General features: G+C 36.4%; 1 protein-coding gene and 1 long non-coding RNA gene across 2 annotated transcripts; one reads left to right on the top strand and one right to left on the bottom strand.

Annotated features, from left to right (window-relative positions):
* Positions 1 to 192: 192 nt before the first annotated feature.
* LOC112456150 (EF-hand domain-containing protein D2 homolog) lies at positions 193 to 16,146 on the top strand. The gene is made up of 4 exons (XM_025018517.1): positions 193 to 589; positions 10,652 to 10,799; positions 13,117 to 13,251; positions 13,796 to 16,146. The coding sequence occupies exons 1-4, from the start codon at positions 420 to 422 to the stop codon at positions 13,928 to 13,930; spliced, it is 588 nt and encodes a 195-aa protein (XP_024874285.1). The 5' UTR covers positions 193 to 419; the 3' UTR covers positions 13,931 to 16,146.
* Positions 16,147 to 17,639: 1,493 nt separating this feature from the next.
* Positions 17,640 to 18,368, bottom strand: LOC112456226. The gene is made up of 3 exons (XR_003040928.1): positions 18,328 to 18,368; positions 17,946 to 18,069; positions 17,640 to 17,687 (listed from the first exon to the last, which is right to left on the bottom strand). It is a non-coding gene; the product is annotated as an uncharacterized LOC112456226 (long non-coding RNA).
* Between the last annotated feature and the right edge of the window lie 409 nt (positions 18,369 to 18,777).

Here is an 18,777-nt window from a genome sequence, read left to right as displayed (position 1 = left end):
TATTCTAATAGTCGCTTATTCGAAAGAACCGCAATCGCGTTATCGCGCTTTCGAAATTTAGATAAGCACGAAGGAAAAACGTATTCGAAGGATAAATGCTGTCCGACAACAGCTACGGCACTGCCTGTTCACCCGGCTCCCAGTCGCTCCTACGCTCGGCTCGGCTCGGCCGGCTCAGCGCCGCGCCGCGCCGCGTCAGTACATGCGGTCTCGCCGCGGCGTGCGGATTGTTCCTTCACGGAGGAGTATTCCTCGTCTACCCTGACAACCTCTCCTTCACTCTCGTTAACTTATTCCGCGTGCCGCGTTCTCGTAAGCATCTTCGTCTCCGTAAAAACCGTTTCGCGCTTTTAACACACACGAATTCCTTCGTCCTCCTCCTTCACTCAGGAGAATTCAGATCGAAAGGATCGAGGATCATGCCAGCGGACGCCGAACTCAGCAGCCTGCTCAGCAGACGGCAGAGGATCAACGACGAACTCGAAGAGGGCAAGGAGGTGAAGAAGCAGTACAAGTTCGTGAACGTTTACACGGAATTCCATGAGCTGTCGCGTCGCGAGATCAAGCAGTACGAGCAGACCTTCAACAGGTGAGCGTTTTCTAGCTCTTAATTTCTTCTATTTTCTTTTTACTTGTACGCGTCGTTGCAATTGAAAGATATATCAATAACGGCAGATCGAAGCTAACGTCGCCACAGCGACGCGTTTAATTATTCAAGGCTTTGATTCGGTACTCCGAAATAGAATTAAAAGGATTAAAAGAATGTCAGATTAAAAAGACTGATGCAATGAATAGTATATTTTTATTGTTACTTTATATTGCAGTATTAATATCAGAAAATAAAATACTGTTAATATAAATCTACATATAAGTATTAAAATATTTAATTAAATGTAATGCGGTATTTTGATAACAGAAAATAAAATACTGTTAATATAAATGTACGTTGAAGTATTACAATATTGAATTAAATTTAGTTATTTAATACATTTGCCTCTATATTTTTATATTATTATAAAATGTTCAAGTAAAACTTTTGGCTTTTTTTTCTCTTTTCTTTCGTTCTCTTGCTTATTTATTGGAATAAATTTAAATATGTTTTCATGACGCGAATGACAGTTTCGCTTAAACGTACCTGCGACTGTTCGAGCTATATATAGCATTATCAACTTAATAGGCGTACTCTGCCTAGCTGTTTATTTTTACGAGTCAGCCTGGACTATAACACGCACGTATAATCAGATGAAGATAAATGTTCCTTCGTGTCACGAAGTTTAAGTCGTCATCGAGACAAAATATTATTAGCGGCAAACACTTTCGAGTTAAACGGTCGCGTGATTGCGAGCAAACTTATTCTATCTGTATATAACCAATATCGCCGAGAAATATCATTCAACCTGTTTCAGTTTCAGTGACTTACTCAGTGAGTCATAAAAAAATCTTATCAAGATTTATTTAACTCGTCGAAAATACAGCGTAATTTAAAGGAGCGGTATAACGCGCGGTATCTATTTCTTATCTAACGTGCTTACCTTATTTATATATAATTACATATTCATTCTTTATTTAGAATTGCCGTCCGGAGTAACGACGGAAGAAAATTCAATTATTATACGTACGAATTTTCTTTTTACCAGCTCGATCAAGCTTCAAGTGTTCCGAGTACAATCTCGGAGATCGACTGCACCGATTTGTGATGCGGCTGCGCGTCAAGCTGCACGCGATATCATCACGTTAATAAACGTTGTTGTCTATACGAGCCGCGGGTTTCTCTCGCACGCGGTACGTCTTCATTAGAATCCCTTTGCGGATTCTCGGTTTAGAATAGAAGAACCCTCTCACGCGACGTCTCGCGAGATTTCCTAGTTAATCTGACAACGTCCCGCTGCGCGCTATCATCGCCGCTTAATCGCCCCATCGCGCTCACCTTTTGCGATAACGGACTTCATTACGGAACCCACGAAACTGTCTGTCATTTAGGCGTTGCGGCAAAATTATAAATAGCTGCGTAGGAGACGCCCAAATAGCCGAATGTATTCCCAATAGTCCAAGCTTCATTCTTCACTAGACGATGTATGATTTATGTGTATGATGTGTGTGTGTGTGTGATTTATTTAAATTTCAAATAGATCGCTCTCTGTGTCACGTTCGTTCTTACCTTTGCAATAGGCGTTGAAGGTATACCTGAGTACCCGGAGCACCCACCCTACTTCTCCGACCGTTGTCAAACCTGCTACCACGTTGACTTCGAAATTCCTACCTACTCTGAGACACAAAGGGCGTAGGGTACCGGGGACCGTGACGAGGGGGACGCGGTATGGGGCCCGCAGGGACCCCGAGCCCCGAGGCCCGAGGTCGTCTGCCCTCTTCGTGCAGCTTGCGTTTCTTCTCTCGAAGAAATGCACGTCACGAATCTCTCGGCGTTCGTGGTTTCGTAATGACCGAGCGTGCAATTCTCCACGATTCTCCCTGCGATTTCCTTTTTTTCTCTCGGCGCACCTTATTCGTCGGAAAACTACGTCTCCGTGTTTTTACGTTCTCCGCTGATAAATCTCAAAAAACGTGTTATAGCCAGCGGCGATCGTGGAAGGTACATTGCTGAACGCGTGTCGATTTTCCAAGAACGTAGTTCGTTCCTTGTTACGAGGTCACGGAAAATCTAGAAATAGAAAATGTGACAAACAGCTAAATTAAGAAGTGAATTGATAAATTAAATTTATGAAACAGAAATCGGAAATTGCAGATCTTATCTCGCATTTATTATTTCAAAATTATTATTCTAGGCGCATCGCGGGTAAGTTTTAAATGAAAGATGTATACAAAAAAACTCAGACAAAAGGTTAATTTATATTCTCGGGAGAGTTAAAAATGTGACCCTGACCCTTCGCTCGACGGTGAACCATTTAATATTAATTCCGAGTCGGTGATATCGCGCGCAGCGAGAGGAAGAGAAGAGGGAGAAGAGGGAACGCAGGCATTTCGGAGAAAATATGTCGCCTACGATTTATCGAGGCCCGAGGTTGCAAAGATAACCGGTTTCGCGGCGAAAAGACAAGGACGACTTCTCGACACGAGCGCACAACAATCATCGGTCCTTCCGGATGACGGATCGCAGCACGCACACGCAGGATATACGCACGTGCGCGCTGCGGGCGCAACGGAGAAACTCTCGTGCCGTTCTCGAGAGGCTTTTTTCCCTCGCGGGTATTTAAACAGAAAGCAAAAGTCAATCACCTGTCAGTATCTAGGAACCAAATTGATTGCAGTTTGCGAAGTAGAGCATTACGTAAAGAGTGCGAGGGAATAAAATGAATATTCTAGCTTATACATATGTATATATATGTACATATACATATCAAAATATCAGCCAGCGTATCGTTTACTTATCGCTTCATTAAAATGCATCAATTCCCGATTAATACCCACATAATCTCTCGATCGATCGTTTGGATTTTAGATTTGATGCTTGCTGCATCGTAGAAAATTTCACGATTTATTCGGAGCAGAAGCATGGCTATCAAGTCTGCTCATCGTGGCTTATCGACAATCCGATATGAACGTGTCACGTCTTTTCTTTCCGTATTAAAGTTCGAAAGGAACGTAAAAATAATTATTTTCTTCAACGGTAACCCGATATATTAACCGGCCAGACGTTCTGTCGCCGATCAGACTAAATATACGTTGTCTCACTGCGGTTTTAAGTTCGGTGATATGCGATAGTACTCGGATGCGTCCACGTAGGCTGCGGTTGCATTATCTATCCAACATTTCCTGCACCGGGGACTGACAGAGTCGAAAGTGTTTGCTCTTCGCCGGGTTCGCTATCCTCGACGAATTTCCTCCTCAGAGAATTCAGAGGAAGCTGATTGGTAGACCCGAAATCGGATCCCATGGCTGACCCTCCGGTCGGGTCGTGGACCGAAGAGACTCGCGTCTCAATTAACCGCTTAAATCCTATAACTAATTTAAAGAGCTCGGAAGCCGGTGTAACATCCGCTGTCCCGGTTGACCCTTTCATCCTGTACTGTTGCCGAATGTAGTGTTCCGGTCACTTAATTGGAAACATTTAATTCTCAATCAAAAAGCAATCGATATACGTGTAAATAATTCTATTTTCTGTCGTTTAGAAATTAATATCTGTACTTTTTTTAAATATTGTATGTTAATGGTATCAACTAATGTTATCTGTTTTGATAAAATAGAGGAATAGGAATAGAAATAGAAGAATACGTTCGTACTCTTTATTGAGAAACTTCTATCGACCTGCACTGCGACTCGCGCGAGGTCGAAAGTCGAGGTTTCCACGGCTCGATTGAACGCGCGCTTAACTTTCCCCATCGCAATGATACAGCGAGGTGTGTGATCGATTCGCTTTTATACGTATAAGCGAGGAACGATGACCTTAACCCTTTCGCCGCTGAAGTAGGTGAATGCATACATGCATTCAAGAGACGTAAGTATATTCTCGGAATCGATAACTCCGCGCAAAAGGCAACGAATGCTACGCAAAAACGAATATCCATCTCCAAATGAAGCCTTGTGTTAATCTCAAAACTTTCGCAATTTTTCCAACGTATTCACGAGGAATATTTCGCGCAGAAATATCTTCTCGCGTACTGCGATTCCCGGACCATCTGTTAAGAAATAATTAGATAGAAATATTTCGATAAGATATTTTAATATAGCTTCTTACATTTTTTCATCTCCATCAAAGGTTCGAATAATTTTTAGATGCCTGCATTGACACGACAAACCGTTATCTGTCGTTCGAAGAAATCGCGCGTTCCGAATATACAAACGGCATAAGAATTTATTCTACGGCTCGGCTCGCAGCGATGAAAGGCATTCGGTATTCCTAACAGTGATATTGTTAGACGTTTTCAATAATGTTTCGTTGATGGGAAAAGGCACAGCGTTTTTCATGGACGACGTTTACCCCCGTTTAGGAGACGCTTCCACGGTTCACAAAGCGCGTTGCGATTCCTTCAGTTTTGCAGAATTCTAATCTGTACGCCGCGCGCCGCGCCGTACGAACTTCTCTCTCCGCAATCTCACATACTAACAATAAGTTAGTTGCTGTGTAGAGAAAAGATACTAATTAGTTATTAGAATAGACGGAAGCTTTGAGAACGGAAAAAAATCCAACACGTTTCTTTACTTAAACGGGACGATAACTTCTTCTTGCGCGGTAAAGCAGTATTTATTATCTGCAATGTAATGCGATGGTTAACAAAAGATGTTAATCAACTATTGAAATCCTTAGGCTTTCGGAATAAGCGTGAAATATGAATTTAATCTTGATATTTTATTAATCGGGACAACTTTCATTTCACACGTCAAATTAACGTTATCCTTTGCAATCTCACATATAGTAACAACTAGTAAAAGAAATATGTTACCCCTCTATTAAATGTTGTATAAAGTGTTGAAATTTACACAAATCAAGAAAATATATTTTTTAAACGGGACTATTATTTTTCCACATTGAAATATCATTTATCGCAATTTTCGGTTCCACACATTGTTGATCGCTCAATCCCGCAAATCTCCATTTCTCCTTGAAAATTTCTCGGAAAATTACAGCTATATGTTGTGATCATCCTAGATTTCGGCAAAGCAGAAGCAAAAGCCATCCTCGTTCTCGTCTTCGGCACGTCGCCAATTCGTCGCAATGACGTCTTTCGTCGTTCCTCGAAGGACCGCCGCGTATCGATCTTGGAAAACAAGGATAAACGGGACCACGTCGCGTGTTACCTTGACCCGGTTTCCTCAGAGCTACTCCTGGAAAACGAAACGCGGAGAATGAAACGCTCACCGCCGAGCCGGTCCGATGCGGAACGATCGCGCGATATCATGCGCGGTACCGCGATAACGAGATCAGAAGCGCAATGGTGTCGTTGCGTTGTGATAATTGCGCGTTACAACGTTGTAGCGGTTAATAAAAAGAAAGGCAAGGCGGAAAGACGCCTGGAACACCGCTTTCCAGGCAATATACATAAATTCTTTGAGTCGTAAATTGCACATTCGTGAAAATTCATGAATAAAGCATTTTCTTTCCTTCGCAAAATAATATTAAACATTTAAAAAGTGATTTTTCCTTTTTAGGATATGATATATATCAGACCGCTGATAACTCGCGCGAGGCAAAAGTATACTGTAAACAACTATGTTAGAGACTAAACTGTACTATATTAAACTATGTGTGACCTCGTAAAACCAATTTTGAGAGATAACGAGATAAATTTGTTGAAATTTTTAACTATTTACCTCGCGATATGTAGCTTTTAATTAAGCTTTCGCAAAGTCAATCCAAATCTGTGACACATTTAACGTGGTAACGTGGTAACGATCGCGTTGCATTTACGTGGGTGCCTCGGCACAATCCACGTTGATTGGAGCGCGTTTCACTTGACCGATTAAAACTGTCGGACGAGCTCGATAAAACCGAGAGCGACGATCCATCGCGCGACAATAATCGGGCATTGAGTTATTTATAGATAATAAAGTGATGTAACAATAATATTCACAGTCGAAAATAAGCGCGTAGTATTCTTAATCCTCGTTCGAAAATGTAATCATGAAGAACAACATTTATAAATCTCACTATTTTTATAAACATTTTTTTTTTTTAAGAAATCTATTATTCAAAATGCTATATTAATTTTAAGCATTAATCGGCAGATGTTAATATATTTAGGTCGTCGACAAGCATTTATCGATTAAAAGGGACGAGAAGTTACATAAAGTGTTGATTTTAACATTTCTCCCACGTATCTACCACGTTTATCCTTCTCTGTCTGCTGCTTTTATTGATCTCGCTTAACTGTGCTTATAAAAATGCGACCTCGACCTTCGCCTCACTCGAACTTCGCCTCCTCTCACTCCGTGAAATCTCTTTAGCTTCTAATAAATAAAGAAAGAAAAAAAGCGAGTGCGAGGGAGCGAAAGAGACAATCATATTACTTGTTGATAACTTAAGCCTGCGAAGAAGTAAAAAAAGAGGGATTTCAATCAAATTATTATTACACATGTTTATCATCTATTTCTTCCTTAAAAGTGTCAATATTTGCATAATTCTCTCTGCTAACGGCAAAAAGAAGACCAGAAACGTTTCGATCACGATTCACTTCAATGTCTTTCTAATGTTGGCAGTGAGGAACGTCAGATTATACAATAACGTTGAAATTAACTGTTACATGTTACAACGGCTGTAACGTTGCAATAACAGTTACATTATGCTCCAGCGTGAGGTATGCATATATTCATAAAGCTAATGAATATAATAAACGTAATAGATTTTTGTTCGTGCGTTTAATTGCCCGAAACAGCGAGGTCCTGGCAAATATTGACCTTTCCAGCAGAATAATTACAATTCCTCCTGATTGAAAGGATTTACCGTCCAGGTGCTTTCCCGCCTACATCGCTTCAATTTCCGGCGCCTCACAGTAACGTCGTTAACTAATGCGGAAGCAATTTCCTTTAACGTCCCGTTCTTCTAAAGTCTAACGAACTTCGAAAATGCCGGCGGAATGGCAGGACGATTTTTCAACGTTCTGCTTAATTAGGATTATAATAGAAGTATGCGGATATCCTGATAAATAAAGTAAGTGGGTGTTACAGCGACATGATAAATTTTGCAATAGTCGGCTCAAGCTGAAAAAATAAAATTTTAATTTTGCAAATTACACTCCAGCACTTGCTGAATTAGCTTAAACGATATACTTTTTCTATACAGGTCACGTCGATTTTTATGGGAACTCGTTAATCATGGTGGTTAAGAGGACCGGTTTGCCGTGCAAGTGGTCTTTAACCCGCGATAGTTATGTCTCGTTATATATATGTATAGGCCGATTATATAATATAAAATGATCGCTATATAATGATCGCTCTCTATCGATTTACGACATCGCGATATACGAATAACGTCAATCGCAGTTCAGCGTTTTACACTATTTTTAGATGCCATATATATAATTTTAGTTTTCAAAAATTAGATGCTTATTATAGATTTTCATCTCTAATTGAGATTAAATAAATTTCTAATTATCTGGCATTAATCATCTAAACATCAAGATTTCATCAAATGTCCCTATTAATATTTCATACGCTCATATACTTTATTTTCTATTTATTGTTAGCGGAGACTTTCAAACATGCGATAGGCATATGATACTAATAAGCGATTCGATCCTATGCACTTCGATAAAACGAACGCACTAGCACGCTGTAAAGCAAACTCGTGCTAGACGACGTTCTTTATCCCTTTCGCGGAAAGTCGCGATTTCACTAATTTCCGGTCGCGGAGTTACCGCCAAATAAGATTGACATCCTGCCGAGAGACTCGTAAATTTAAATATTGACAATCGTTCCCACGTTTTCTCTCTCGTCGCGTTTAAACGCTCTCCGATAATTAAAACTTACAGACTGGTAGATACGAAGATATAAGGGATTCTCACACTTCCTTTCGTCAGCCTTATTGCTCTTTCGCGAATGTTTCACAAAACAGTTACGTTCTTTAAACAAAAGAAATAGATTTTCTATATACAACTTTATATATATTTTAGTTATTCTATATTTATTGCAACTATGAATGATCAATATGAAAATAATAATTGAATGATAGAATAAATATTTTTGAATTTAATTCCGTGCTTGAGGCTAAAACTAAAGTATTTAATTAATAATATTAATGATGTAAGCGCATATATATCATGTTTGTTAATTTGATAATTTCGGTCAGATAATATCGCGTACTGATTTTATCTCACATTGCACTCGGTCGAGAGCTGCATAGATTACGGGATGTATGATTTTCGCGCGGATTGCATATATAAAATTGTGCGGCTCGTTATTTCTAACAACAACCGTGGACGTGATCCACTTAACCTTTAGCTCGTGCACACGCCTACATTTTTTTCAACATTTTGCGCAACTAAAGAGCGAGTCTAATAATGTCAAACAGTTACCTCGACGATTGCGCGGGGAAATGCGTCATCGAGGTAAATTGTTTTTCGCATTTTGCATTTACGATGGTGCGCGCTGCAGTACAACGCGTAATAAAATCCCAACGACACGCAGTTATTCTGGACCGAAATTTCTTACGGCGCGACATACACACTCGCGCAAAAAGTCTGGAGAAGGAATAAGTGCCGTATCGAATTGGCAGTTAAATCGGCACTAGGCTAAAGTTACGCGTACGGAAAATGCACAAATTTTTCTATAGATAAGAATCTTGGTCAACCTGTTTTGCCCGCTTTCTACGAGAGACGTTCTAGTTATTAAATGTACTGCCTTTTACATTGCGGCCAACGAGACGTCGGCCTCGTAATAATAAATGTGAAGAAAGTCGCGAATGTTAATGACGGCCGAGTTTAAGACAATCTCTGTGTTATAACGACTGCAGTTATGGAGAATGTAACTGCATGTCGTTTGACTGTCGAAGGAAAACCGAGCCGATTTCCCCAATTAAAGTCATTATTTAAATTAAATCGATTTCTTTCTCTATAAATCGTACTCTTTGTACTGAAAAAAGAAAGACATTAATTTTTAAGCTATGCATTAAATAATTTAGAATAAATAATATAATATTCATTACGCGAATGAATATATTTTAAAATCTCGTCGAGTTTAAAATACGACATTAATTAACATTATTTCACTTTTCCTCTGATGGAGATTTCTTAATTATATCAGTTTTTCAGTTTATATTAAATAAAATTAGATAAATTAGTTACATATTAAATAGAACTTTAATTTTATACCACTTTTTTTATCTTAATTTAATAATTCGATTTTAATGAGATTACTATGATATTTACAATTGCACTGTAATCCAACTTGAATCCACGTCACACCTTCATTGTTTACCTCGCGGAATTACTGAGTCACAAAGAACTTGTGCCATTTTCTATTTCATTGTAACACTTCCTCGAATTCTGTGAAATAGGAAACCTATTACGGCAATGGTGAGATTGAAGCAATTTCTACAGACTTTTCTGACGGATTCGTTTAATAATCGAGTCTCGTTCGCCAATAATGACATTGTGCCAAATTTTTCTTCCTTGTTCCTTCGTGCAACCGCATTCAATGACCGGCGATTAAATCGCGCGCAGTATTGTGATTAACTGATTAGAGGCGACGGACTATAATATACGTACGACACGTTTAGCTCGGCGTCTCATTGACTAGCGTCATCATGATAATTTATTGGCGGGTCAATCGCTGAAAAATGCCACTTCACGCAGCGAAAGGAGGTCGTCGCTAAATATTCGCTAGTCAGCATAACAGATTACCTATACTTTACCGTATTTATGCAAGTATCCTATCGTATCTTGAATCGATAATTTTATTCTTAAATAATTTTCAAGCCGAATACTTTGTCAATTATGCCTAAGAAGTCAGAGATGTAAAACATATTTTAATATAAAATAAAATTATTTTGAAGTACAAACAAGAAATAAGATTCTAAAACTTTGCGCTTTAGTTCCAGAATGCTCGTGTCCCGTCAGTTATTCATCATAATTTTATTGACAGAAAGCTTAAGGAATAAAGAAAATGATATTTTAAGAAAATTTTAAGATTTCAAGACGAAAAACAACACGATAAAATGATTAAGTTGCTAATTTTACTCATCAATATATACTTGTTGCAGATTCGATGATGGTCACGATGGCTTTCTCGATCTCTCTGAACTGAAACGAATGATGGAAGTTTTGGGTGCACCGCAGACGCATCTCGGACTCAAGGCGATGATCCAGGAGGTCGACGAGGATGGCGACGGTCGTATATCTTTCCGTGAGGTTGGTTTATTTTTATCAGCTTCGAGAGATCTGTAATATTTCAAAACTGACAAATAATATAAATGATCTACTAACTACTAAACGCAATGATAATGTGAATCGTTTTTAATGGATTTAATAAGCCGATAATAACGATATCGATGTTTGTGCTTATTAAAAAACAGAAATTGATTCTTTGCGAGAAAAGAAATACAGATATCCACTACTTTTGCGTATTATTAACATTTTTATCATAATTTATTGGACATTCTTTAAATTTATTTCTATTGAAACTATTAGAGATTGGAGAAATGGATTTTAAAACAGACAAATAGTTAGTACATTTTGCACCATCGGTTCCGCATGTGGTCGTCGTAAACATAACGTCTGTACAACCATCCTGACCAGCATTAGTGTTTCTCACAACTCCGCTTGCGGTTGTTAAAAATATTGAACCAAAATAGATTTCCTGCGTGCAGAGCTTCGCTCTTGTGCGGGAGAGTTTCGCCCGTCGAGAAACACGTGTACCTTGCCGATTTTGAGAAACATCGCAATTAAAATAAAACGCAATCCCTAAGACAATTTGCTAATTTTTATTTCGTAGAAATTAGAACAAATAGAGGTACATAGGTAATTAGATATTCAGACAATTAAAGCAGATTAGCGGTCATATAAGATTTCAAATTTTTATGAAATGCTTACTTAAATACCTAAAGAGCATTTTTTAAATCTTTTTCACATTTTCTATCCTAATTCTTTACTTTTTTTTCCCCTTTATTAGGTGAATCATATAATTTTCGATCAGATTCACAGATTTTATTTATGACGAGCGCATATGTGATACACTATTCGTAAAAATAGTAGGCCCCATGCAATGTTTAGTATACGTCTCACTCGCTCTGGGTATACGATCGTGTTTACTCTCCAAGCAGAGCTGTGCGTGAAAAAGGATACTTTGAAGTTCTATTTCGGTCACCTACACGCTGAAGTATTTTAAAAACCGCTGAAAGATTGCTTGCTACAGAAGAAAAAATGTGCAAAACTAAAAGCATTTTTCTGAAAACAAATTTTACGCTAGAAATATAATTCCGAGTTAGCAGCCTTTATTGTTACAACTTCAATAAATGAGGAGTATAATTTGTATACAAGAAACATTTCAATAGTATAGTCTTGTTTTTCATTTTAGATATATCTCAATTTAGATATTTCTCAATTTAGTAATATTTAGTAATAATTTATAACTTCTAATTGCAATTTATAATTTAAATAGAATATGTAAAAAAAAATGCTACAGCCATGAAAAAGTACCAGCACGATACCGTCCATCAAATGCTAAACTTCCAATCTCACAATCAGTCTTCTAAAAATATTCAAGCGAAACGATTAAGATATCACGATGATTAAGCTTGCAATCATCGTCCTGGCAATGGCGATTGCACGTGGAATCGATCGTGGAGAACCGACGCGACGGTTTCGCAACACGTCCGCGGAATACCGGAGCGTGCGAAACGCCAGCAGAAACTTTCGCTGTTAACGCAACCGCGATACGGCCACGAGTAAGATCGCGGGTATACGGGCATCACGTACCATTCGAAGGAGAATTTGACTTGCAATTAGTACGTGATGCACGCACGGACAATCGGATGTGACATTCCGTATTTCGCGAACAAAGCTCTCCACGCAAATCGATCCTACATGATGTGCGATGCGTGCACGCACGATTCGCTCCGCTCGTCGATCGCCGCCGTGATTCATTGCGTGATACCCGAGTAGTTTATTGCCCGGCTTACTTACCTTCCTCTTACTCATCACGATATGAATTACCGTAAAACGTTCGCGACACGTACCCCTGTGCCTTTCGACACGCCTTACATTCATAAACGTCGCAATTCTCGAGTTTCCCTCGATCGTACAATTCTTTTATTTGACGAATTATCTTTTTGCCTTTTATTTTTTAATTTTTACTTTATTTGTTACTTAAAATAACCAGCACAAAAGTTTTCTTATAGAATGACGATTCTCTTATCAAAATGTAAAGGAACCAAGCAATAAATAAAGAAAATTATTTTCTTTTATTTAATTATTTTATAATTGTCCTATAAAACATTTGTATATTTTGTGCGAAAAATTATTCTGTATAAATATGTCTCGTACGTTCGGGTGGATGTTATCTCAAGAATAATAATTGTGAATTGGGTCGTGATTCTTTATCGATAATTCTATTTTTGAAAGAAGCAGCTAAAAAATTAATCGAAAATCGAGTCCAGCCTGTCAAAGCTTATCACATATGGTAACTTTAATTTATGTTTAATGTAATTACAATTATATTTTGTTGCAGTTTCTGCTAATTTATCGTAAAGCACGGGCAGGTGAATTGGAACAGGATTCCGGATTGAGCCAGCTGGCCAGACTTACCGAAGTCGATGTCGACGAGGTCGGTGTTACAGGCGCTAAGAACTTCTTCGAGGCCAAGGTATATTTTTACATTTAATCTCTCCTCTCGTGATGAAAACATATCTTTTTTCTTTCTATGCTTCTTCTTACGCTTCAATAAATTTCTTAAATGTCTGAACTTCATTTTCATATTAATTGTAGCTTCAGACTAAGATTGGAGTTTATAAAAAAAAAATTAATAACTCGTACTACTCATTTAGAATATATTCTTTTTTTTATAACTATATATTGGGTATATATTTAGAATATAAGAATAATTGACAGTATAAACTAAGGATATAAATTAAGAATAAAACTGTTGTATATTCTTCATTACTATAAAAAATTAGTAACTACTGGTCTCACACAGCCAATACCGAAAAAAAGTATAGTTTCTTTATCAAATCTTGTCTAGGCTGTTATCGCACAAACGTATTTCCTATTTACACACACAATCCTAAATAACACATGGATTAGCCCCAGAAAGGTACCAGCGTATCGTGCACGCTGAAGAAAAAATACACGCACGAAAGCGTAACCCGAACGAGTCGCATTAAGTTTTTCTTCTTTTGTATTTTTCGCAGATCGAGCAGCTCCGAAAGGCCTCAAAGTTCGAGGACGAGATTCGCATGGAACAGGAGGAGCGGAAACGGGAGGAGGAAGAAAAGGCAGCGAGGCGAGAGCAATTCCGGCAGAAAGCCGCGATCTTCGGCAAATAATTGCGGAGCGATAATCACGGGAGAGCGAAAACAGCCGATTCGCTCGTTAGAATGCGAAGACGGATTGTCTTGAGTTGCTGTTTAGATGTATTTCCGATGCTCGAAGCCGACGAAGCGATATCCGACGCCAACGAGCGACTCTACATACCACTTAAGTGCGCTCCGAAGCGACATGAAATTGCGATTCGATCGCGATTGTTAGAATTTGAAGCGAGAATTGAAACCGCGATATAATTTCTTATGCTGTTAACGCGCGAAAGAAGAATTTTACACCAGTCGTTTCCAACTTTGCAAATAATTATTTCTGCTTATTGACGATATCAAAATTCGGACTCAGCGAAATGCTAACTCTTTTAATCCCTAATTTGAAGACTATGTGGAATTTTTGCAATTTTGTTATCAAATATGCAGTAAACGTTAAAAGTCCCATCTCCGGATTTCAAGGCAATAGCAAAAGCAATTAATTTTCTTGGACTATCAAAATTTTCATTTTATATTTATTTATTGTAATCCCGATTTGAACGCTACATTGCAATAGCGTTTACTATACTTGGAATACACTATATACGGAAAGAGTTTTAACACATGATCATATATATGTAAATTTTATATGGAAAATCGAATATTCTGAAAAGGTTGATATCTAACACACATATCTGTCCTATAGGGATATATTTTAAAGTTGGATAGCACGCAAACTAGATTTTTATTTGCTGTTTTAATAGCAATTTTAATATTAATATCTTGTTGTAAAATGTTTAACAAAAGTTGAAGAGCAGATAATTAATTAATAATTGTGTAAAATGTTGTTTAATAAATGTTAACGTTCAAGGATGAATTCCCACGAGATTTAAAAGAGTCAATATAATAAGTAGTTGGCCTGTTTTATAGATGATTATATCGTACATAAAATTTTCAACTTTAAATCTTATCGAGTATAATGAATAGACTGAAGACGGAATTGATATAAAAATCGATTTTACATTATTCAAGAGAGAATAATGTAAAGACCTTAGTAACTGCTCGGTCTTCGATAGCTTAAGGTTTGTCGGCGATTGTATCTTAATTAATTTTTATTATTAATAACAATTATTTTGTAAGATTTCATTTTCTCTTCATTAAATAAGAATTCTTTGTCACATTAAACGACACGAATGATACTATGTACGTATAAAATATAAGAGAAATATGCTTGTAGATATGTTGTATATTCGTGCGGCTGCGTGTGAATGTATGCCAAACCACAGATATATGCGTCTTATTCATTTAATTAAAAAATTGGATCATTGAATGATTATTTGCACAAACGTGTAAAAATTTAACAAGCGACAGATTCATTATTGTTACTACTTTGATTTGCATCTTATACTATTTGTATTTCTGACAGATGGTTTACTATTATAGACTTGAACTGATAAAGAGATAGCTCTTGTGTATTCAACCATCGCGATAAGTGTGAAACCAGTACAGCTAAGAGAAAACCTTTCGAATTTTTGGATTTTAGGCAAAAACTTAAAGTTCAAGATTATGAATGTGTCCACAATATTTTATAATATTTATAACATTCTTTAATCGCAAGCTATTATTTTAATCTTCATCCTTAATCATCCGTTTTTTTTATTTAAAATATTTAAGATAATAAGTAATTGTTAAAAATGTTTATAATTGTATTAAATGATTCCTAACTGACCGTGCCTATCGCAAACAATACAATTTCTATTTCTTTCTCTTTTGACAATTTAACAGAATTTTTTATCGCGCCTTTGCATTATAAAATATATTTTCATTAAGGCATTACTTTTTTAGAGACACATTCTGTACATAATAGTATTAATAAATCACAATAACATCTATTGTAAAAAGTGTGTAAGCTATAGATTGTAAATAGATTTATTTTATGCTGCGTCAAATTTTTATGTATCTGATTAGCTGATTTATGATAGCATTATATTAAAATTATAGAAACTGTATCGTGTTATCATTGTTAATAAGTGCTTAGTCAAGAACATACCCTCGTATACACAATTAACTTAATGACCCGGGAAACAAGAATTAGATCTCCCGAAATATGACCATATCTGGTTCATTAGATCTGGCCAGATCTGAACAGATATAATCAGATCTGCTGAGATATAATTTGATCTGGTCAGATCTAATCCTTTTTTTCTTTTATTTCGGGAAAATCCAAATAAAAAGATTTAAAAACTCATGTAATATTTATCCTGTTCTTTTTACTTTATTCTACATTGTACACTTTATATATATTGTTAAGAATTATTTTGCGTATACATATAATTTTCCATCTTGCGTATTCCAATTAATAACGAATTACGATAATTAAAATTACAAAATTAAGATTACATTTTTCAAAATTATTACGAATTTTGTATCTCATAATTTTGAAAAATATAATCGTAATTTTATAATTTTAATTTTCAGATAAATGTCAAATTTTGCAAGCAAGAAGCTATTATTTGAGCGTTAATTCCAACCTTCACATTTATGTGAAATTTATAATAATTAACGATAATTTTTAAAATGTGAAATTCTATAGATAAAAAATAAACACCGTTATTATCTTAATCGTCTTCTGTTGATTTCGTATAATATATCCGGCATTAGTATCATACAATTTCAAATTTATTACAATTTTCCTTATAATTCTTTATTACAATAATTTTCTTATAAATAATGTTACATGGAGGGGTAAAAAGCCATAGTGGTATAAGTCAAATTTTTAAAAATATTGTCTTGTATGCATAGATGCAATTTATATATTGTATAGCATGCATCTATGCACACGAGTCAATATTTAAAAAAATTTGACTTATACCACTATGGCTTTTACCCCTCCATATAATTAACAGTACGAGTTACAATCCCTTCGTATTCCTACCTACCCAAAGTATAATATCTCTATATGTATAATATGTATATATTCTCCGCCTATCCATATTTCTATATCTTCATATAGCTACCTAATATTTCATATATTATTACCATATTTCTATTTACCTAAAACGTTATTTCTGCCCACCCGAATTTATTAGTTTATTTAGTTTTTTTATTATTATTAGTTTATTTTATCAATATTAATTAGTCGCAACCGCGATACCCGAAATTAAAGAAAGTAAAGATTTTTAAAGAGAGTTTAAGAAATTTCAAGTTCGCGATTAATTGAGATTAAGCTGGAGACGTCACTTTCCCGTCTCCGATTACGCGTTCCCATGTGTAAAATAAATTTGTTACCTTAATTATGAAATTTAATCATCACTCACCGACCGATGCGCAACAGCGGAGTTATTCTGCAACGTCGCTACGATGATTCTGTAATAAACAAATGTAGAATCCGAATTAAAGCAGGGTGCAAGAGAGAGAGAGACAGTCAATATTTCAAAAAATGATTACTATATAAACACTAAATTTTATATTATTGCGTTTATTAAGCAAATTTAATGAAATAATTTTGTAATTTCTTAAGAATACTCTATCCATTGAACATAAGCTTCTATAGAATTTCTAAAATAAAACTATTTTTCTCTAATTTTTATTTTCTGAATAACTATCCGGTTAAAAAGTAAATGACCCATCAGTATAAGATATAATATATGTATATGTATAAATAAATTATATTTACCGCTTGTTGCTCCGCCGGCGCCTGATGCCTCCTCCTAGGCCTCCACCTCCTCTCAGGCTGCTCGGGATGTGAGTTACTGTTTCCTCGATGCGAAGATACTCCTTCCTGCGTGGATATTTTCTGTAACATAAAAATAATCGAATCGACTAAATAATTGTCACGCACATCGAACATCTTATTCGTTATTACGATTAATGTTTTCCTAAATTACATCTTCGAAAAAAGTCTCTACGTTAGAATCAACTTGAATCAAATTTTTCGATTTATTTTTTTTTACTAATTTATATTCCAAAATATGGTTTAATGTAGCAACTAAATAAAAACAAACGAAAAAAAGATTCTATAACATCTTTAGAAAAAATAAAAAATAACACTTACCAGAAGTGTTAAGTACGCCGATGCCCGATGCCTCTCCTAGGCCTCCACCTCCTCTCAGGCTGCTCGAGATGTCCATCGTGTTCCCTCGATGCGAAGCTGATGGTCCTTCCAGCGTGGATATTTTCTGTAACATAAAAATAATCGAATCGATTAAATAATTGTCACGCGCATCGAACATCTTATTCATTATTCAGATTAATGTTTTCTTAAATTACTTCTCCAAAAAAGATATCTACGTTAGAATCAACTTGAATCAAATTTTTCAAATTATTCCTTTTAACTAATTTATATTTCGAAACACGGTATAATGTAGCAACTAAATAAGGATAAACGAAAAAAGGAATTCTATAATATTTTTAGAAAAAATAAAAATAACACTTACCAGAAGTGTTGGTACGTTGATGCCCGATGCCTATCCTAGGCCTCCTCTTCCTCTCAGGCTGCTCGGAATGTCAGCTACGCAGCATTCCCTCGCTGCTCCGATGTCACGTTCAGCGTCGTTATTTTCTGAAATATTCAAATGAACGATTCGATTAAGTAAAGACAGAAGAGATAAAAAATTTTTGGACATAAGTAACATAGTACGTAAAAATCAATTACACTCACCACTTTCTTTCAGGCTGCTCTGGCCGCAAAATCCACTTCCACCTTCGGGTCAAATAGGAGTCTCGAGCCACATTGAGACTCGTGGAAATGCAGTGTGACTTCATCTATTAAGCAAGAAAAATTACGAAGCCATTTCGGCCATATTGCATTAATTTTACGACGTTGTTGCAAAATAGTCGAAATGTTTCTTGACCTTTCTCGCTTAATAGAAATGTAATTGCTAAAA

Source organism: Temnothorax curvispinosus, unplaced genomic scaffold, assembly GCF_003070985.1.
Source record: "Temnothorax curvispinosus isolate PA1 unplaced genomic scaffold, ASM307098v1 QBEX01006657.1, whole genome shotgun sequence".
Taxonomy (NCBI): Eukaryota; Metazoa; Arthropoda; class Insecta; order Hymenoptera; family Formicidae; genus Temnothorax; species Temnothorax curvispinosus.
This window is presented reverse-complemented; position numbering and strand designations above follow the sequence as displayed.